Source organism: Salvia splendens, chromosome 14, assembly GCF_004379255.2.
Source record: "Salvia splendens isolate huo1 chromosome 14, SspV2, whole genome shotgun sequence".
In the NCBI taxonomy this organism is placed as follows: Eukaryota; Viridiplantae; Streptophyta; class Magnoliopsida; order Lamiales; family Lamiaceae; genus Salvia; species Salvia splendens.
The window spans coordinates 17,030,107-17,053,115 of NC_056045.1; the positions used below are offsets into that span (position 1 = coordinate 17,030,107).

A 23,009-nucleotide genomic window follows, 5' to 3' on the forward strand; every position below is an offset into this window, starting at 1 on the left:
CTCTTATGTTCTCCCGCCCAGGCGGCTGCACAGTGGTAGGGATCTTTCTGTCGTTGCCTCTCAGCTCTCCCAGCGACATTGCAACTTGAGACAGTTGCTTCTTAAGCATGTCAAGCGCTGCCCTTTGCCCCTTCCGAGCCTCCTAAATTTCTCGCATCACATCATTAGGATGGTACGGAACTATCATCTCTCCTTGACCTTCGTTGGGGTGCCGGTTATATCTTTGATTTGAGGGGCACCCACCGTGGTTGGGCTGCGGGTAGTCGGACTGCCCACAGCGCTCTTGCTGGTACTGTCGCTGATTGTGTTTTTGGTTCCCTGGGTACGGTTGGTTGCCTCTTTGGTGTGGCGGGACATAGCTCACCACCTGGTTGTTCGGTTGCCTCCCTTGGCTACTTGACTGGGGGCCTTGATATTTGTACCCCCAGTTTCCTTCCTGTTGTCTACTTGACCAGTTGGGTTGTCCTCCACTGGACCAGTTCCCTTGAGGGCCACATGACCAATTCGCCTGACCACCTTGCATCCTGTTCCCTCCATTATGTGGTCTCTCTTGATTTCGAGTGGGCCAATTGGGCTGCCCCTCGGAGGGTTATATTTGCTGTGTCGCTGGTTGAGGCGGTTTGCTTTGGCTTTGGTCACTCCACATGAAGCTGGGTTGGTCTCGCCACGGAGCATCCCTTTGCTTCCCCTAGATCCAGTTGCCATTTGGGCTCCAATGGCCGACGCCATTCACTTGAGTTTGCGGCTCCGCTTCAGGGGGAACTCGCAATAATAGTAATGGTGTTCTTCTGGTGGTGGCGGCACATATTGCTTCTCCTTGGGTGCAGGCGGCGGAGGTGCTTTGGACTTCTCTACTGCCTCTAGCAGCTTCTTCTCCATTTGCTCGAATCGAGTCTCCAGCTTCTCATCACTTCTTGCCTCCGCTGCGTGCACGACACCTCTTTTGTACTGGCCACTGGAGGTCTCATACGATCGCTTGGCTTCGATTAGCCTTTCCAGGATACTCTTTGCTTGACTGAATGGGGTTTTTGAGAAATCCCCTTGGGCTGCTAGGTTGAGATCGTTCTTGCTGTCCACTGCAAGTCCGACATAGAAGGTTGAGTAGATCTCCATCTCTCCCATCTTGTGGTTGGGGCATGCTTGAAGCAGCCCCTGAAATCTATCCCAGTATTGGCCCAGGGGCTCATCATACTCTTGCCTGGCCTCTGTAATCTCCCGTTTCAGGGCACTCGTCTTCGACGCTGGGAAGAAGCGGTCTAAGAATATCATGCGGAACTCGACAGCCAGAATCCTGCGTCGCCCTTCAAGACGAAGGGTATAGCCTTTAGCCTATAATCCTCCGAAGTGGATCCAGCCGGCACGGGCTGAATATCATAGTATCTACAAAATTCTTCAAGGAAAGCGTAAGGACATTCCTTCGAAAGGCCATAGAAATTCGACAACACGGCAAGCACCCCTGATTTGATCGCGATCGATCGCATCCCTGGAGTGATAGCGATAGCATGGGTGGGCTCCTTCTCATGATGAGCGTGCAGGGATCCAATTCCTGAATCGTTGTCGATGAGAGACATCTCTGCTTTTGCTCGCTCAAGTGGTGGTAGCTTTGGTGGTGCGTTCTGTTCTCCTTCTTCCTCGATGGTCAGTTGCTCAGCGGCTGCTGCTGCTAGCGCGGCTCTGTATCGAGTGGTAACAACACTAGCTTCCTGGACTCTCCAATCATCGTTTGTATCTCTGTATACGAGAGGATGATTCCAGTGTCCTCCGCGGTGGTACCTTCTCATGAACAGAAAGAAAAACAAATTAGAAAAGAAAGAAACAAAACTATTTACACCTATGCACTACACACATCCATAAAATAACACCATGCAACGGCGCCATTTTGGTGTGAGCTAAAGAGTGCGCGTGGATCAAGTTATATATAAGATAACTGACCAGGTGGATCAGTTAGCAAATGTCGTTGTCACTTGATCAAGGCGTTCTCTCTGGTTCCTACCGCAAATATAATTTTTAACTCCCAAACTCGCACTACTTTAACAGTAAAGCGGCAAGTACGGGGTCGATCCCACAGAGAAACCGATGCATTGAGTGTGTGAATAGTAAACAGGGGTCGGCTGCTGCCATGCTTTAAGTTGGGAGTTTAAAAACTACTGGGTTACCCTAGGCAGAATGTAAACTAACTACTGGATCAAGTAACTCATCATGCTGACAACAAATATGGATTAAGTAAAAGACAGGCCGGAATAACGACTTAACTACCTAGGCATGCCATGAAACTGTGAAAATACCTAAATATTAAACATAACGAAACACTGGATCAGAAACTTTAAAGTGAAACTAAGCTGGAAAGTGAACAAGATGACGAAAACCAAATAACTCCGATTTTTATATTTAAAGCTCAGAACAGTACTGTGAACATGCGGAATACAAAAAGATCAATTCTTTAACTACGGAACTACATGGAATTTAACTAAGCTAACAACTTCGGAAAGTAAGAAAACGAGTAAAGCCGAGAAACTCTCAGTCGGAAACTTGAGACAACGCCGAACAGATATTGATTACTCTGTCGCGCTCCCTTCGGTCTCTCTCTCGCTAACTGACCATCTCTCTAGCTAAGCTATCTTTGGAACTGGAAATCTAAACTAAAGGAAAATGAAAACTAAGCTAGAAGTGGAAGGAAGAAGATCTGAATTAGGATGATGCATCCTCTATTTATAAGCTCGTCGCAACAAGCTCCAGTTGGGGTAACGTGTTTGGCAGCGAATATTCGTCCTTGCTGGGATTGAGCGCCTCATCGATTGATACTTGTCCTTCTTCTAGAATGTCGTCGTTCCTTCATAACAGAATGAGGATCGGCCTCGTCCTTGCGTCTTACGTATCAGCAAGTGTCCCCTTCTAGAATGTCGTCCTTGATAACTTATTGATGATACCCATCCAGCGCATCAGCCTTACGTGTCCTTCTTCTAGAATGTAGTGGTCCCCCGGCTAACTGCTTGATTACTCTTTTGATCAACCCACCCGGTATTTGGCCTTTTTCGCCTTATGTCCCAGCTTGATCAGCTTGGCCTTATTGCCCTTGGTCAAGCGGCATTCCTGCACCATTAACACTCGCTTTGCACGATAAACTTATCAAGTAGCATACATTTTACCCGTAAACCGATGCATGAAATAGGCCATATCACGCTTCGACGGAACCAAGGTGAATAATTGGATACACGGTGTTCAATTCTACTTCGATTATGTTGGCACCCAGAAGCAAAACGCTTGCACTATGTTATTATGTTCTTCGAGCCTGTGGTGACGGATTAGATATAGAATTATTGCTCGAGTCATGAGTACGTCACATCGGTTGAACTTTTGGATGATGCTAGACGTTGCTTCAACCCACAATGTTATACCAGCCACATTGGACTCATGAAGAAGCTCCAACAGATAGGTATTGTTTCCGACTACCAATTAGCTTTTGAGAAGTTATAGAATAATGTTGTGGGTGTGCCTGACCATGTTCTTTTGGATTAATATTTTGTGGGACTAAACAACCACTCGAAGACGAGGTTATTCTGCACTAGCCACTGATGTTGGTGGCGGCCTTTCACTGGCATCATTGGTGTCTCGAGCATCCCTATTTGAGTTATAAGAACTGGTCTAGGCACCGCCTGAGAAGGACTCCCTCATTTCGGTCGCTAGCCTGGAGTTCCCGACGCGATTAAGACGATTGCCTACTGGCCAGCCACCAGTGCGCCAGTTTGACCACCGGATACACCTATTACCGAACTCCAAACCGGTAAATGTTCGCCCATATAGGACTCATATTTTCAGAAGACTGAAATTGAGTCGCAAGTGTAGGAAATGTTGAACCAAGGCGTCATACAACGCAGTCAGAGTCCGTTTTCCACCCCGTTCTCCTTGTTCACAAAAAGGATGGCACATTCCATTTCTGTATTGGTTATCGTGCCTTGAACAAGGCGACTATTCCCAACCACTTCCAAATCCCTACTGCGGATGAGTTGTTTGATGAGCTTGGCGCAACTAGTTTCTTTACAAAGTTAGATCTCCATTCAGGTTACCATCAAATTAGGATGCATGAAAGTGATGTTTATAAGACGGCATTCCGCACACATGACAAGCATTTCGAGTTTGTGGTGATGACGGTCGGCCTTACCAATGACCCGTCTACTTTTCATTCTGCGATAAACTGTATTTTTCGGCCATTCTTGCAGAAATTGGTCATTGTTTTCTTTGATGACATCTTAATTTACAGCCCTTCGTTGGAAGAACATGTTGATCATCTCGGCCAAGTTCTTGCTATTCTACAGGATCAAATTTTTTTTGTCAAGCTTTCCAAATGCTCATTTTCCCGTACTACAATTGATCATTTGGGTCACATCATCAAAGGCCGGTCCTTCTAAAATTGAGGTAATGGTAGCCTGACCTACTCCGACCTCCGTCAAGCAACTTGCAGCTTTTTGGGGTTAACCGGTTACTACCGGCAATTTATATCCCATTATATAGTGATAGGGTCGCCTTTCACATATTTGCTCATGAAGGACGCCTTTCTGCTGGTCAAATGAGGCATCGGACAGCTTTGTGGCTTTGAAGCAGGTGATGACAGTCGCCCCGATCTTGCGTTTACCGGATTTTTCAAAAACATTCTACTTGGAAACTGACGCATCTGATTTTGGCATTGGTACAGTTTTGATGCAGGAGGCCACCCCCTGGCCTTTTTTCAGTAAGAAGCTGGGCCCACGACGCCGGAGTGGGTCGACCTATCACAAGGAGTTGTACGCCATCATGGAGGTGGTTCAGAAATGACGCGAAGTGGGCGAACTTTCTACCATGGGCAGAACTCGCCCTTAATTGCTTCCATCATGAAGCTCTAGGCACGTCGCCTTTTCAGACTTTATACGACCGAGAGCCGCCTCCATTTGTGGCTGCCCAATCGTCCGCTTCCCGCGGTGGCCGACCTTATATCACAGCATGGGGAGTTATTAGTAACCTTACGAAGGAATTTGGAACAGACGCAACACAGGATGAGGGACACGGCTAATAAACACCGTCATGATGTACACTTCGACGTCGGCGATAAGGTCGTCTTGAAGTTACAACATTATCGCCAGTACTCCGTGGCATGCCCTATTTCTGCCAAGTTAGCCTGCCATTTTTATGGTCTGTTTGTGGTGACGGATAAAATTGGACATGTCGTTTATCGCCTTCACGTTAGTCTCTTGAAACCTTTCGTGGAAGGCGCGGTAGGCCCGCCTATAGCCCAATTCCCGGTCGAATTCTTGGGTGTTAACCCCGTCTTCAAATCGGCGCACATACTGGAGCTCCGAGTTGCGCTACAAGATGGTGAAGCAAGGGAAGGGCGTTAGTGGAATTGACAGATGACGGGATTCACGCTTGCTTCCTGGGAATCGTTTGAGGAGATCTCATGGAAGTTTCCTTTCTCCTTGAGGACAACGAGCCTTTAACCGGGAGGGGGGATAGTTTATACCTCCAACACCTCCGGCAGACTCCGCGGCATAACCGGTTGACACGCGAAGTAAGCAAGACGTGCTCGATGAAGAACCAGACATGCGCAGCGAACAAGACCTAGTTGTGAAGATTCCAAGAGTGACAAGTCCAACAGGCAGCCGCAGAAGCCCAAGAAGTATCCTGGGAACCAGACACTTCGTGTCACGTTAATTTAGAGTATTACTTATTTTCTATGCTAGACGTTGTTTTATTTTTTTGATTATTTTTTATTAAACATTAATTAGAGTCGAGCCGTAGTTATAAGCTTTGGTTTGGATTTTCATGTTGGTTCTTTTCGGGAATTATCGAGTCGAAACAAACATAGAGTCCTTAGATATAAATAGGGGTTCTGAACATTAAATCATGATGAATAAACCAGAATTTACCCTATTTTTCCGCCGCTTTGTTTACTTTTCCTGCAAGTTACTTTTCTATGATCGATCAACCCTTGTGGACGGCGGCTGCTCGACAAAAATAATCTCCGCGAACGAACCTCCCCATTCGGTAACGATCTTTGGACGCTCCGATACGACATCCCATATTAAAACTTCATCCAAAGCATTTTAGTAATGAAAACAAGAGATGGAGTTCACCGGGATGACAAATTAGCGAACATAAACTTAGCTCTATCCAAAGCCATACATGAGATGAAAATGGATTCAAGGGAGAAAGACAAATCCTAAAGAAACCTTCGTTCTTGGAAACTCTTTTTGACTTTGTGGATGTTACGAATGGGGATAATTGGCTAATGGAGTTCCCGATGAGTTGTCCATGAGAATGAGCAATCAAAAAATAGTTCATCGAACACTTTTGTTCTAAAAGTAGAGTGACTTTAATTTTATGGGAAAAACAAACAAAACCCTAGTGAAGTTCTAATGGAGGTGTTTCACACTAGAATCAAAATTAGAATAAACATTACTCCCTCTGTCCCTAAAAAATATTCTCCCCCCGTCTCATATTAGGAGTGATATTTGGTTATGACATGGGTTTTAAGAAATATAAAGAAAAGTTGATTGAATAAGTTAGTAGAATATGAGTCTCACTTAGTTTTATAATAAAATGTGAGTGGAATAAGTTGGTGAAATATGGAGTCTACTTACCATTTTTTGTAAAAGTAAAATAGGACTCTTATTGTGGGACAGATGGAGTACTAATTTTTCTATTTTGGGTCATCCTCCAAAATTAGAAAATGTATAAATAAGGAAAGTTTAAAATACTACTAACGTGAACCCCACAATCTACTAATTATACTTTCACGACTTTTTTCCTATCTCTCTCTTACTTTACCAATTGCACATTAAAACTTATGACATATATAACTTTGACAATTTTTGGGAAACGGAGGGAGAGTATATTTCTTCATTCTTACTCTAATTAAATTTCCCTCTCAAATTCAATCAAATCCTAACATTTATAGATGTGAATCAAATCAACTAAGAAAATAAACAAATCAAATCTAATTCTAAAGAGTACAACCATTATAAGGACACCCTGAGAATACAGGATGATGAACCGCCCGCAGAAGAGGTAGTGCCGGCGACGGCCAAAAAGACAGGGAAGCATAGGCAACAGAAGAAGAACGCGAACAATGCAGAGGCAAGATCGTTGAGGCCGAGGGGTAGAATCAAGCCACCGCAGAAGCTGGCAAATTACGTCGCCAAGTAGCAATGTAATTAAGTAGGAGTCGTTCATTTTTCCTTTCTTTTTTTTCTTTTCTTTTCCTTTTCATATTTATTGAGTTATGGATTATTAATTATGTTACTGTAATTGAGTCGGGTGTTTTAAAAGCCCCGTTCAGGTTTTCTTAGTTGGTTTTTTCCCGAACTTATAGGTTAAGTCGAACCAACCCTAGGGTCTTAGTATAAATAGGGCCACTCTTTCATTATTTGAGCCATCAATCAAAGCATATTATTTTGGCCCAATTATTGTGCAACAAGAAACGCTACCCTAATTGCTGACGACGAGAATCTCGCGTACAGCCCTTTCTCGCTGGAAATCACCGCCGACCCAGACCTCCTGGGCGCTGGATAATTCCCGGTCGTGTTTCTTGCAAGTGTATTAATCCTCGTTAGGAGGATCGCTCTTAACAACTGGTGTCTTTCATTGCGTACTCACCATGGATGGATCCGATGTTGTTTTCCCACCAGCCGGCCTTTTGACCGGCGGCAACGCCCAAGAGATTGTGATGAAGATGAATCAGCCTCATCGCGATACGTCAACCGCTCTCCGCGGCAACGGTGGCCCCCTCCCCCCACCACGGGGCGACCCGCAAACCAGTACTCAACAGATCGACGATTCAGGTCCCACTGATCCGTTATCTCTAGGGTTCGAGAAAATCATGGCGCGCTTTGATAAACTGGAGTTTCGATTGGAGGCCACTGATAGAAGGGTTGACGATTTGGAGACTCCAATCATTCCTGATCCGGAACGATACGGATGTGATTCCACATCTTACTCATCGCGAGGTTATGGTTTCCGATGGGGATGTCCCCGAGTTTTTCAACCACAACCTGCATGCTCGTGGTGGGGACGTCCGCCGATGACGAGTGGTTTTTCGCAATCAACCGCGGCGGGAAGAGCGTCTAGCTTCCCAGCACCAGGGGCCTGTCCTTCATCGCGCCCGCCCTTATTGCAGACAACGGTCGGCGTGGGATAGACCGTCGGGTCATTTTCCACAGTAATTGGATCGAGGTTTTAACGGTTATCGCCAACCTACATCATGGGACTCTTCCTTAAACCGCCCTACCCACAGCGCGGGCAGAATGGAGAAGCCGAGGGATTTGGACATGAAAGCGCCCCGTTTCGACGGCTCGGACGCTTCGAATTGGATTTCTCGAGTCGAATACTATTTCGACCATTTACAGATGGCTGATGAAGATCGCCTACACTACGTGGTAATGTTGTTTCAGCCGCCGGCAGCAGAATGGATTTTTAATTACAGAGCTAATAATCCTTTCGTAACATGGCTCGAGTTTCTGGAAGATGTCCGCCATAGGTTTGACCCCCAGAGCTTCCGTAATTGCGCAGAGCCCTTATCTTAGCTAGTGCAGACGGGCAGTGTGGTAGAGTATCATGATGCGTTTGATCGATACCTTAATAGGGTGCAGGGAATTTCCGAGGAGGCCTTAATTCCGATCTTCATCACGGGTCTCAAGGAGCCTATCCAAGAAAAAGTTGAGTTACAGCAGCCAGCATCGTTGGCAAAAGTAATGGCATTGCGGCTTGCATCGTCGCACGAAGAGCGCCATCCCCAGCAAGCAACCGCGACCGCTCCTACCAGTCAGCAAGCAGCCGCAGAGCCTAAAGAGACATTGAAACCTGGATTTCGACCCATCCAGGTCTCGAACTCTGAAAAGGCTGAGCGTTCGCGGAAGGGATTATGCTACCATTGTCCAGAAAAATGGGTGTCGGGCCATGTGTGTAAACTGAAGATTCTATGTTATATAGGCGAGGACGATACCACCGATGATCGGGACGGGTCAGACGACGGCGACGACCCAGAAACAGTTATCACGGCTGACCTCTCACATCTCCATACATTGACGGGGACCAGCAAGTCCCGTCCTTTTAACGTCATTGGCACAATCGGGACGACTACAGTCAGTATACTTATTGATACATGGAGCAATCATGATTTCCTCCATCTAAGAGTGGCGGAATAGTTGCACTTATCCTTGACTCCGATCCGACCATTTAGAGTCTATGTGGGCAACGGTGCGTCATTGATTTGTTCACAAACAACACACAAGACCAAGCTCTCTATTCAGGGCGTGGACTTCCTTATGGATTTGCACATCATGGAAATTCATGGCCCAGATATTGTGCTCGGTATGGATTGGCTGGAATCATTGGGAAAGATCTCGGCTGATTTTGTGGGGAAGACCTTGGAATTTTACCAAAATGGAGTACCTGTGGCGCTACACGGAGTGCAACCTTCTCCGCGCATTATTTCCTTACAGTCATTAGCAATGCTGGCTGCCCATTCAACGGCCAACGAGTTTTACGAGATAGTTCGGATAGATTCTGGTGTACAAGAATCACGCACAGCCAGCGTCGATGACTTTCCCCAGGATACACCGCCGGCGGTCCAGGCTGTGTTGAACAGGTTTCGTCCGGTCTTTGATGTACCGATAGGGATGCCCCCGCGGCGGGAGTATGATCATCGGATCCACCTACTTCCCAACTCTAAACCAATCAATGTGCGGCCCTATAGATACCCTTATTTTCAAAAAAATGAGATCGAAAGGCAGGTGTGAGACATGCTCGCGCTAGGAATTATTCAACGGAGTCAGAGTCCTCTCTCATCCCCGGTCTTGTTAATTAGAAACAAAGATGGCTCATTCCAATCCCAACAACAGATGAACTCTTTGACGAGCTGGGCCGTGCGAAATTCTTCACCAAATTGGATTTGAGGTCCGGTTACCATCAGATTCGCATGGACGATGTGGACGTGTTTAAGACGGCATTCAGGACACATGACGGCCATTTTGAGTTCTTAGTGATGCCGTTCGGCCTTACCAATGCCCCGTCGACGTATCAAGCTGCCATGAACGGGATTTTTCAGCCGTTATTGTGGAAGTGTGTAATCGTCTTTTTCGATGACATCCTCGTATACAGCCCAACGTTGGACGACCACTGCTCTCCCTTAGAACAGGTGTTGGAGTTGTTACAGACCCATCAGTTCTTCGTCAAGCTTTCCAAGTGTTCGTTCTGCAGCACGACTGTTGAGTACTTGGGCCATTTGGTTTCGGATGGCAGCCTTAAAGCCGACCATGCTAAGATCGAGGCTATGACATCGGGGCCAACGCCCAAGACGGTGAAACAATTGCGTGGGTTTTTGGGCTTAACAGGATATTACCGACGCTTTATTGCTAATTACTCCATGATCGCAGCACCACTCACTGATCTGTTAAAAAAGGAAGCCTTTGTCTGGTCCGAAGCAGGGGACGCCGCGTTCGCGGCTCTCAAAGAAGCCATGACAATTGCACCGGTTTTGAGTTTGCCGGATTTTGAGAAGCAATTTTGCATCGAGATGGATGCCTCGGATGTAGGAATTAGGGCGGTGTTGATCCAGGATAAGCATCCCATCGCTTATTTTAGTAAGAAGCTAGGCCCAGGTCGCCGAGTCGCCTCGACGTATCATAAGGAGCTTTACGCCATAGTGGAAGCAGTGTAGAAATGGCGGCAATATCTCCTCGGGCAGGAGTTTATCATACGCAGTGACCAGAAGAGTTTAAAGGATCTCCTTCAACAGGTTGTGCAAACCCCGGATCAACATCTTTACATCAGAAATTTAATGGGGTATAAATTCTGTATCGAGTATAAGAAAGGGAGCACCAACAAGGCGGCTGACGCCCTGTCGCGACGCGAGAAAGGCGTTGATCACCCTACTGATCTGGGACCGAACGACTCCAGCCCGGAGCCAGAGCAGGTGCCGCAGGCAGAGGCAGCGTTTTTCGCTACAGTCGCCCAGCCCATTCCCGAGGTGTTACAGCGGTTGCGGGATGAGACCGAGGCTCTGCCAGATCTGCGAGCGTTGGTAGGCCAGATCGCCGCGGGCACAGCATCAGCACATCTATCTTTTGTCGACGGCCTGGTCTATTTCAATCGTCGGATCCTTCTCAGTCCCGATTCGAAGCTAAAGCGTTTGTTGTTAACTGAGCATCACTGCACGCCGATTGCGGGACACCCAGGGCATGATCGAACCTTTCGTCTGCTATCAGCCGGTTTTTATTGGCCCCGGATGCGCAAGGATGTCAAAAAGTTTATCGAATCCTGTGCAGTGTGTCAATCCACTAACTACTCAACACAAAAGCTTGCAGGTTTGTTACAACCCCTACCCATCCCGTCACAAGTTTGGGAGGACGTTTCTATGGACTTTATTACAGGTCTTCCCCCGTCCAGAGGATAGACCACGATTATGGTGGTAGTCGATCGCCTTTCCAAGTATGCGCATTTCGCCCCGTTACCTGCTAAGTTTGACGCCTTACGGGTCGCCCATCTCTTCATCAATACGGTGGTCCACCATCATGGATTTCCAAAAACCTTAGTCTCGGACAGGTATTCGGTATTCTTGAACGCTACTTGGGAGGAAATGCTACATTTGAGCAGAACTAAGCTGCATTTTTCCATAGCTTATCACCCACAATCGGATGGCCAAACGGAGGTTCGGAATCGTGGCCTCGAACAGTACCATCGGGCATTTACTGCGGATCGTCCGTCCAAATGGTATAATTTTCTTCCGTGGGCTGAACTCGCCCTCAACTGTTTCTACCACGCGGCTTTGGGCACTTCGCCATTCCGAGCGTTGTATGGGAGGGACCCTCCACTGCTGGTGGCGTCCCCACCGTCAGTGGGGACGCCACCTAATGTGGCATATTTGATACAACAGAGAGGAAAGTGGCTTACGGAATTGCGTGCGAATCTTGACCGTGCTCAGCAACGAATGTGCGAGGCGGCGAATAAGCACAAGAGGCACGTGGAATTTGAGGTTGGGGGCATGGTGTGGCTGAAACTCCAGCCTTACCGCAAACACTCCGTGGCCAAGCCGTTTTCGGCCAAGTTAGCCAGACGTTTCTACGGCCCTTATAAGGTGTTGCAGCGCGTGCGGCCAGTGGCGTACCGTCTGCGCCTGCCGGAAGGGAGCAGAATTCACGACTTTTTTCACGTCAGTCTACTTCGTTAATTCGTGGCGGGTGATAAGAGATCGATTCCGCGCAGGGAGTTGCCGGCGGCCTTCGTAGGTGGCAGGCCAGTGGTGACTCCTGTAGCCTTTGTGGATTCACAGGTGATGTGGCATGACGGCAAACCGACGGAACACGTGCTGGTGCGGTGGTCTGACGGGACAGACTCACCGTCGTGGGAGCCAATCGATGTGATCAGACGGCGTTTCCCGAATCTTCCCCTTGGGGTCAAGGAGGCTGATAACCGGGGGGAGTTGATAAGGACACCCCGAGAATACAGGATGAGGAACCGCCCGCAAAAGAGGTAGCGCCGGCGACGGCAAAGAAGACAAGGAAGCAGAGGCAACAGAAGAAGAACGCGAATAATGCGAAGGCAAGATCGTTGAGGCCGAGGGATCGAATCAAGCCACCGCAGAAGCTGGCAAATTACGTCGCCATGTAGCGACGTAATTAAGTAGGAGTCGTTCATTTTTCCTTTCTTTTTTTTTTCTTTTCCTTTTCATATTTATTGAGTTATGGATTATTAATTATGTTATTGTAATTGATTCGGGCGTTTTATAAGCCTCGTTCGGGTTTTCTTAGTTGGTTCTTTCCCGAACGTATAGGTTAAGTCGAACTAACCCTAGGGTCTTAGTATATATAGCTCTTTCATTATTTGAGCCATCAATCAAATCATATTATTCTGGCCCAATATTGTGCAACAAGAAACGCTACCCTAATTGCTGACGACGAGAATCTCTCTCGCTTACAGCCCTTTCTCGCTGGAAATCGCCGCCGACCCAGACCTCCTGGGCGCCGGATAATTCCCGGTCGTGTTTCTTGCAAGTGTATTAATCCTCGTTAGGACGATCGCTCTTAACAAACCATAAATAATAAAGTACAACTAAATAATAATATCACAACCCTATGTCCCTCTCACTATATTGGGAAGTATAAGCTTGGAAAGGCAAGTAAATCCTCAAATATCGTGAAATTCCACCTCAAACTGCGGGGTTTGTGTGATGAACTTCGCGGGTTTTGTTCTACTTCTTACCATTTTTGTAAGACGAACATAACTTTTTCTTCATAGCTCTGCTTTGAATGTGATGTGGTCTTTCAAGAGGTAAGAGAATGGTGGCTTGTAAAGAGTGATCAAAACTCATGTTTTACCCCGGAATTCTTTCAAAACTCAACACAACTTGTCAAAACAACCAATTGACAATAACTTGGGGGTTTTGTTTGGGTTGGGTGCAAAGTTGAAACCAGCAGATGGACCGAAGAAAGAAAAAACATCCCCACAAGCCAACAAAACAACACTCAGGAAATCCACAATGCATATAAGAAGAAAATTAAGGGCACATAATCTCGGGTAGTTTTTGGTATTATTGTGATTACTAATGAAGCATTTCTCTATGCTTATCTAAGGAACCAACAACATATTTTTTCTATTTTGGTTGGGAACCATTTTTCGATAAGAAGTTGTGGATATTCATGTTATGTATATTGGTCTATCTTGGTTGGCTCAGAGCTTAATACTGAAGCTCGCATGAGGAATGAAACATTGATGAATTTGATAGTAGGCGAAATTAATTGGCTGGGTAATGTGAATCTTAAGAATTCAAGAAACATATGTTGCCCGGATTTGTTCTTGCAATAATATCCAATAACCCAAACAAGAAATATGACAATAGAAAGATGGAAAAGAAGAAGAAGATAAGTGTTATGATTTAGATTCAAGCTCAAGAAAGAAAACTCAATGGCTACTTTCACAAACAAAAACCTAATGGCTCCACCAACTAGCAACACAAGAACTAGCAAGCATACCTTAACAAATAATCTAAGCCCGGCAATAGATTAAATGCAACCACAAGGGATTTTGGATAAATCTTCAATGATGAAGATGGGTGCTCACCAGGGACGGACCTAGCAAGGGCCAAGCCGCCGCTCCAGCGGGGGCTTGGCCGGTGCTGGTCCTCGTACTTCAACCATGGCAGCCCCGCTGCACTACATATATTTTTTACGTTTCTTCTTCAGAAGGAAGGTTGGTTAGGAATGAGGAAGGGGAAGAGAAGAGAATTAATTATGATCCTTTAATTTACAGCTGTATGGGGTACACTATTAATTTTTATTTTATTTTTTCTGTGTCTAAGTTATGTTGGGAATAATACTTATCGAGAGATTTTGAAATACATTAACATTATTAATACTCCTAGTTATGATTGTAATAGAATTTGAACTCTTTTTATTTTTGGAATAATAATGTAGGCTTATCTTCTTGCATTTATAGTCTGTTACTGAATTTATTTTAAAAAGATTATTTTGCATATCTTCATAATCTCATAATTTATGTAATCTATTTTATTATAAAAATGTTAGTAGTCCTTTAAAATTTAGTTAAAATCTAGTTAATTTATTTGAAAATAATATATAAAATTAATATGAATTTTAATTTTTTATTAGAATACATATTTTTTCTTTTTAGTAGTATTTTTTTCTTGTTTTAACAAAACACTATTGTTTTAAACACCATTAAAAAACGACAAACTGTATCTGGATGTGAGTATAAATTATATAAAAATAATTTAAATTTATTATTTAATATTCTAATTTTAAATATTACTACTATAAGACTAACAAAAAGTTAAAGACTTTATAATCTGAACGAATATACTTTGCATTTAATTGATTATGTATTTGTGTCTTCATCCGTTCATAAATATGTAAAATAAATAAAGGGGGCAAGAATAATAAAATGCTCCATAATTTTAAATATTATATACATAGTATTTTTTATAATTTTAGCACCGGCTTATTCAGGTTTCTGGTTCCGTCCCTGGTGCTCACAATGGAGTTTTTGTTCTTCAATAATGTTCAAAGTCTCCATAGAAAAACCCTAATATGTCTATTTATACTAGGAGTGAAAAGGAGCAAAATAAAATAAATTTTGGTCAAAAAGTCACATCCCGAACAAAACGCCCGACCGGGCGTTTCCCTAGGCTCATTTCGCCCGGCTGCGTGAAGTTTCTGGACAAAAACTGATCTTTCGACAAAGACGCCCGACCGGGCGTTTTGCATGAGGAATATCGCCCCGATCGCGCGTTTTGTTCTACATTGTGCGGCTTTCTAAAAACGATCATAACTTCCTCATCCGGGCTCCGATTGAGGCATGCAAGATACCCACGCGAAGCTCTTTTGACGACGAAGACAATGATGGTCTGAAGAGTGCATTTGGATTTTATCTTCACGGTGAAATTCCAGTTTGAATCAGACCTCTGAATTTGGCTTGGCACCTTGACATGTCTCCACCCTCTTCTCGGACCCCAATCAACCCATGGCCCTCGACATCGTTGTATTCTATGATGGTGAATACCCGGATTCACATCACTGGGATGACTGTGTTTTTGCAATAATTCGGATGCGACAACCCATATTTAAGCCAAAATTTCATAATAATTGGGTTGTATTTATGCATGGGGGAATCCTTGATATTTGAAATACAATCCATTTCCATTTAAGATAAATTTTTATTAGTATTATTTTTCAATGTAGTGAGTTTTTATGACAAAGATGGGTATTTATGTTTGGGCTTCGAACCAGTGTGCAATTGTGTTGGGCTTCAAAACAGCATCACATGCCAATAGTAAATATTCTAATATAAATGGGCCAAAACGCCCAGTTCTTTCCAATTTCAAATACAAGCAAGGTATATCTATTTTTAACGATAATGGCTCGATTTCAATATTAATTGCATTTTAGATTCTAGGCTTATTGTGTACTATATATTGATGATTAAAAACTTGGAGATGAAACAAATAAGTAGGATCTATCTCTGTCTGAATAAATCCTTAAAAAGAGAATACCTGATGACTGTTTTATTATTATCACTTTGCAGCTGCCGGTCCATTTTTTGAATTTCACATGTTACCCATTTTCCACGAGCCTCTATGGCTATACTAGCACCAAATAATAATTACAACCAAGCTACGTGTTGACGTAATGTGCTAAGCATGTGCAGTTGGAAATTGGAATCATTTTCTTGTCCAAATAAATTTTGAAGATTCGTTTGATTAAATTAAACTCCCACTACTAAAGTGAATAAATAAAGTAATAATTCCAAGTAGATATAGTTCAATGCAATCTATACATACATAGATTAGCTAGATCTGAGAGATAGAGAGAAACAAAATGGCAGAGAAAGGTATGAGTGTTTGTGTAACCGGCGCCGGAGGTTACGTGGCATCTTGGCTCATCAAGCTTCTTCTCTCTCAAGGCTACACCGTCAGAAATCCCGGTTACTTCTCTCTCTACATATACTTTTAATGGAACCCTAATTTAAAAAGTTGTAAGAGTCATATTTATATCTATATCTAATGCAGAGGATGATGAGAAAAATGCCCATTTGCTGAGCTTTGAGAATGCAGCTGAGACTCTTCAAAGCAGACTTACTGGATTTTGACTCCATTCTCGCCGCAGTCCTGAAAAGGTTGTAATGGTCTTTTCCAGCCCTGCTCCTTCTGCATCGGTACCCAATCCGGAGGTCTCTCCTGACACTCATTAATACTACTACTACTCCACTAAAAATCTTGATTACTCCGTATTATTATTTGCAACCTTAAATTTAAAGGCATCTTAATTACGAATACATATATATTATTAGGTGGAAATTGTTGAGCCGGCACTCTCAATGTCCTAAAAGCATGCTTGGAGGCAAACGTGTGTCGTGTCGTGTCGTGTCGTCGTGTGTTGCGGTTGTCATGAACCCCAATTGGCCTAAGGGTAAAGTTTTGGATGAGAGTAGTTTGTCGGATACAGAATACTGCAGGAGAACTAATGTAAAAACTTTAATTTCAAGCCTCCCTCTTTTTTTGAATTTCATTCAGTTTTGATCTACTCACTCAGCATATACTCCTTTTATGATTATTAATAATCCTATATTATTATATTCTATTGAATTACTTTTTGCGTGCAGAATTGGTATTACTACTCAAAAACAGCAGCCGAGTCTGAGGCTCGAAAATATGCAGAGTCCAACGGGCTCGACTTGATCACCGTGTGCCCAAGCCTCGTCCTTGGCCCAATGCTGCAGCGTACACCAAATTCCAGCAGTTTATTCCTCCTAAAGTTATTGAAAGGTATTACATATTTTTCATACAATTTTTACACGTTTTGTTTGACTATGCTAAGAAATATTTGTTCCATAATATAATTGGCCAACCTAAACAAAACCAGCAATCATGTAGGAATCTATTTTGTTGACTTGCCATTGCTGAACCATACTAGTCTATGGAAAGGGAGCCACAATATTTAGATGTATTTAACTTCAATATTACTTAATGGCAAGTATGAACCAACTTATTCTAATTTTACCATAATCTTATATGACTACAATTTGATTCGATAGAGAGGTATGAGGTAACAGAGAACCACGTACGTGCAATAGTAGATGTACGCGACGTGGCTGAAGCAATCAAACTATTATACGAGACACCTCAAGCTCAAGGTCGATACCTATGCACTTCTCACATGATCAACACTGAGGATTTGGTCCAAACAGTTAAGGAAATCTACCCTAACTATGACTATCCCAAGAGGTAATAAACTTCACTTATCACGCTTAAATTATGGTAAAGCACGATAAATATTTGAATAATTTTTCCATTTATTGTAGGTTCCAAGAAGGTAAGGAGCTGCCGCATTTGAGTTCGGGAAAACTGCAGGGACTTGGATGGAAATATAATCCATTGAAAGAAGCTCTTGCTGATTCTGTTCATGACCAATAAGAAATTGTGCGGTTTAAACACGTTGTACGCTTGGTTTGAATAATTGTACTTGCATTGACTTGTATATCAAGTATTTGCATGGCAAACAACATGTCAACAAAAATACATTCTAGATAATGCAGTGGTTCTTACAACTATGAGATTTTAGATTTTGGAGAGTATAGGTATATATATGTTTACTATTACACTCTTTTGTTAAATGTGTGCGGTTTATATTGGTATGTGGTAGTTCTTCGATTTGAGGTCATTACAAATTTTGTTCGTTAAATGGTGTGTTTTGACTGTGTACAACGCTTTGTCTTTCCTTTGGATGATTAAGTAAGTACAACATAGCAATTTCCACCAATTTTTTCACTTCTTCCACTTGATATTCGTTCGAGTTCAACGCCACGTCAGCTAGGTTTTGGTGCATGTCTCTCTCGTATATCTTCCATGCCTGCATACATAATTAATTAGGACCATGATCAATTTGAGTATTTTTCCTCTTTAAGTAAGTAATCAAAGGTGGAATCTGGGATGATTTCGAGCATCACAATTCCGAAGCCATAGATGTCGACCTTCTCAGACAAATGCCCGCCGATGGCGTATTCCGGTGCTGTATACCCCCTCCCTAATCATGTTCATGTATATATATTATGTACACAAATAAATCAGATAGAGTGATGAGCATGAGGCAACACTTACAATGTGCCTGCAAAGTTAGTGCTTGTATGTGTCTGATTCTCAGGGAGAAGAAGCCTCGCCAAACCAAAATCAGCAATCTTAGCTTGGAAGTGATTGTTGATGTATCGATGTATGATGGTTGTGTGGGACTCCTCCTGCAAAAATGCAATCCCCTTTGTTGTCCCAAATATTATATCCATCCGTTGTTTTTTCCGTAAACAGAAAATAGATCAAGTTAGTGTAAAGAGAGAATTAAAATACTTCATCACATTTTTTTTGGCATGAAATTTAAGAAAATGATGTTTAGATAGTTAAGTTGAAAGAGAATAAAGTAAAAGAGATTAATTGTATTATATTTTGCCAAAAATAAATATATCTCACATTAGGTGGGGAGGAATATGAGTCGCTTATGGTGGGACGGAGGGAGTAACTATATAAGTTTTACGTACAACTTCAATTTTTAAGATCACAAAGTGATCCAGTATTATACAAGTCTCATTGGCTATTTCACTTATTATCAATAAGTTTTAAGATGGAAACTCATACTTCCCTCGTCCATTTGTAGTTGAGTCGTTTTTATTTTTGGCAAAAAGAAACACATCTCTTTTTCTCTTACTTTATTCTCTCAACTTTATTTTATTTCCTACTTTACTTTCTTTCCATTTAACTCACTTAACACGATTTTCTTAAATTTCGTGTCCAAAAGAAATGTGTCTACTACAGAGAGACGACGAGAGTATATTTTACCATTAACTGACGTACATCTGAGTTGAAACATACCGTATAAGAATATGTGAGGCTTTTGTTCTCCATGAACTCATAAACAAGAAGCAGGTGATGAACATTACTAATAAGTCTTACTTGGCTCTTGAAGTCTGCCTATTTTATTATTGGGCCAAAGTATTATATTTGTTTAAGGTTTTGGGCTAGAATAACTTAAGCTTTCCATAACTTAAAAGTTGGCCCAAAATCAGACATAGACACGTGGAAAAGAGGGTCAGACTAGGCATGCCAACATAAAGTCAACGGAGGGGTGCTGAGACATAAAAAAATATTAGTTCTACGTATTAATAAGCAGTTATAGTGTGCACCATTATAAATGATTGATAAATTAATACTCCTAGTTCAAACTTGAAACAGAAGCAGTGAGCTGTGGTAGTTTGATCTAACTGTGAAAATGGCAGAAAATGGTAAGAAGAAGAGTGTTTGTGTGACCGGAGCTGGAGGCTACGTGGCATCGTGGCTCATCAAGCTTCTTCTCTCTAACGGCTACACCGTTCACGGCACTGGCAGAAATCCAGGTACTCTCTCTCTCTAGATCTGTCATATATATATATATATATGTACTACTATAATGTGATGATTTAAGTATATACTATATAATAATGGTGTAATTAGGCGATGAGAAAAATGGGCATTTGTGGAAGCTTGAAAATGCAGCTGAAAAGCTCAAACTCTTCAAGGCAGATTTGTTCGATTTTGATTCAATTCTTGCAGCTGTTAAAGGGTGTGATGGTGTTTTCCATGTTGCTAGCCCTTCTACTACTTCCGGCCCCAACCCCGAGGTTTCTTTATTTTTATCTGCTTTCTTTAATTAGGAATTCTTTCAATTTTTAATTGGATCGCTAATTCGGATTTCCAAAATTAATCTTTGAATAAATTGGTGATTTTCTACTTTAAATAAATTCATAAAAGGATTATGTTAATTTAAACATTTCGATTTGATTTTGACCAAGGGTATTTCAGATAAATTAGTAGATTTTAATAACCAAAATTCAAATAATCGATTGAATACGAAGTTGGTAAGTTGCTTAGTTAATTAGGATAAGCTTAAAACTTGACAATATATATATATATAATTGGTGATAGGTTGATATAGTTGAGCCTGCCGTGAAAGGCACTCTGAATGTGCTCAAAGCATGCTCCGAAGCCAAGGCTGGACGAGTGGTGCTCGTCTCGTCGTTTGTTGCGGTCGTGATAAACCCTAGTTTCCCTAAGGACAAGGTGTTGGACGAGGCTTGTTGGTCCGACAAGGAATTCTGTCGGAACACTAATGTGAGAATTCTATGCCTTGTTTTACGATCTAACTTAACCGATCATCCCTTAAACTTTTGTACTCCATATAGAATTGGTATTGTTTCTCGAAAATAGCAGCTGAGGCTGAGGCGTGGGCCTATGCAGAGACAAATGGGCTCGACTTGGTTTCCGTTTGCCCTGGCATCATCCTCGGCCCCATGCTCCAACATACTCCAAACACTAGCACTTTCATCTTGCTTGACTTGTTCAAAGGTATATAGTATTTTACTGCTGGTTGAGTCAAAAATTCAAAATGTTGTTATCTTACTAATTAATATATTTCTTTTTTGGTAGGAGGGGACGACGAAGCAATGGAAAACAATTTGCGTGTAATAGTAGATGTACGTGATGTAGCCGAAGCTATGAAATTAGTATACGAGAGACCTAATGCCCAAGGTCGATACATATGCACTTCTCATATGATAAAAAATGAGGATTTGGTGCAAGACTTAAAGGAGATTTATCCACACCATAACTATCCCAAAAGGTAATTATACTAAAATTCTTTCAGTGTGTTAATTGCCAAATGCTAATTAACAACTTAATTGCATGTGTTTTGGCAGTTTCAAACAAGGCAGGGGCGTGCCACAAGTGAGTTCAGAGAAACTACATGGACTTGGTTGGGAATATAGGACGTTGAGAGAAACTCTTGTTGATTCTATCGAGAATTGCAAACAAATTGGCCTTCTCTAAATTCTACTCACTTCAAATTATGTTGTCCAATTGTTGTACTCTAAAATGAATCATTCTTAATTTTGCTTGTCTACTTATAAATTGTTTGAACCAATAATATATTCTATCTTTACTTACTAGTTCTGACTATGAAAAATAATTATTTTTTGATCGTCCATCAAAATTATTTTTATCTATTTTTAGTAAGTTTTTTTTTTCTATTTGTTGAGTTGAGACCCATTTCCTATTATTAACAATCACTTTTTATTTATCTTTACTTACTAGTTCTGATTTTAATTATTTTTGAACGGAAATAGAACTATAATTTAATAATGACTTAGATTTTCTATTGCCGGGATATAAACTGCCAACATACAATAAAAAAAAGTGCATAAAAGATCCCAAGCCAACCACCATATAAAACACAATTTTCTAAAACAGAAAATAAAGTCCAGCATAAAAAATTAAATTGGCTTCTTGCACAATAAGAATTATAGACAAAATACAATTGTATATGATTATAGTTAATCAGAATTAATTCACTGGGGCACCAACAAATGCAGCCCATTTATTTTATCCAAACAGAAATATATTTATGACTGATAATTTGGATATCAGACATCGGATAATATACCCTGATCTAAAAATTTTCAGATAATGAATACCTGATAGGATGATACCCAATTTTTAGGATATCGGATTGAGGTTCCGATATTTCACAATTATTGGGTATCTTTTTACCCAAAACCCGATAAAGTATTATTCGATGGGATTAACATTTCACATTGAAAATCAATTTATAAACATTAACTATTTAAAATAAATTTCATACTAATCATTTTGCAACATTTCAAAAAACATTTGTATAACTAATTCAAATCAATGATTTAAAAATCGGACCGGCAAGCGAACCGACGACGTTACTGGTTCACGGTTCAACCGGTCCAACCGGTCGAACCACCGGTCTAACCGTTTTACTGTTGCAAATATATATAAAAATATATTAAATTTAGTAAATGATTTACAATTAATAATATATCACAAAACATTAAACTTTATAGATAATTAGTGATGTATAAATATAAATAATATTAAAATTTAGTAAATATATTCAGATATATATATTTAATATTAGTTAGTCTAGATAAAAAATTTAATATTTCATGTATTAAAATAGATAATGTTTATATTAATTTAAGAAAATTTATTTCGTAAAATAATATATAATTAAATACGAATTAAGTACTTATTAATTAGTTTAGATAACATTATTCATTAATGTCAATAGCTAGGGTATATAAATTAAGTATGTAATATGAAAAATTTATTTATAGTAAATAATGATTCTTATATGGTACTAATAATAATATAGGTGGTAAGTATAGCATCATTAAAATATAAAGGATGATAATTATATATTATAATTAACAATTATATTAAAGAATAATAAAATTAAAATGAATTATTAGTTTTTGTAGATAAAATTAATGGTTAATGTATAAAAATATTTAATGTTCAAATTGTTCAATGAGTCCATGTGGTGGAGTGGTAGAGGTCTTCTTAACTAGAAGAGAGGTCATGAGTTCAACCTCTACCAACAACAAATTTTAAAAAAATTTGAAAAAAAATAATAGAAAACCGGTTT

General features: G+C 41.5%; 1 protein-coding gene and 1 pseudogene across 1 annotated transcript; both read left to right on the forward strand.

Moving 5' to 3' along the window:
* The first annotated feature begins 16,336 nt into the window (after window positions 1-16,336).
* LOC121764759 lies at window positions 16,337-18,101 on the forward strand (annotated as a pseudogene).
* A 1,633-nt stretch (window positions 18,102-19,734) lies between these two features.
* On the forward strand, window positions 19,735-21,504 carry LOC121763908 (cinnamoyl-CoA reductase 1-like). Its single transcript, XM_042160000.1, has 6 exons — window positions 19,735-19,917; window positions 20,015-20,181; window positions 20,486-20,671; window positions 20,743-20,905; window positions 20,987-21,179; window positions 21,256-21,504. The coding sequence occupies exons 1-6, from the start codon at window positions 19,794-19,796 to the stop codon at window positions 21,383-21,385; spliced, it is 963 nt and encodes a 320-aa protein (XP_042015934.1). The 5' UTR covers window positions 19,735-19,793; the 3' UTR covers window positions 21,386-21,504.
* Window positions 21,505-23,009: the final 1,505 nt, after the last annotated feature.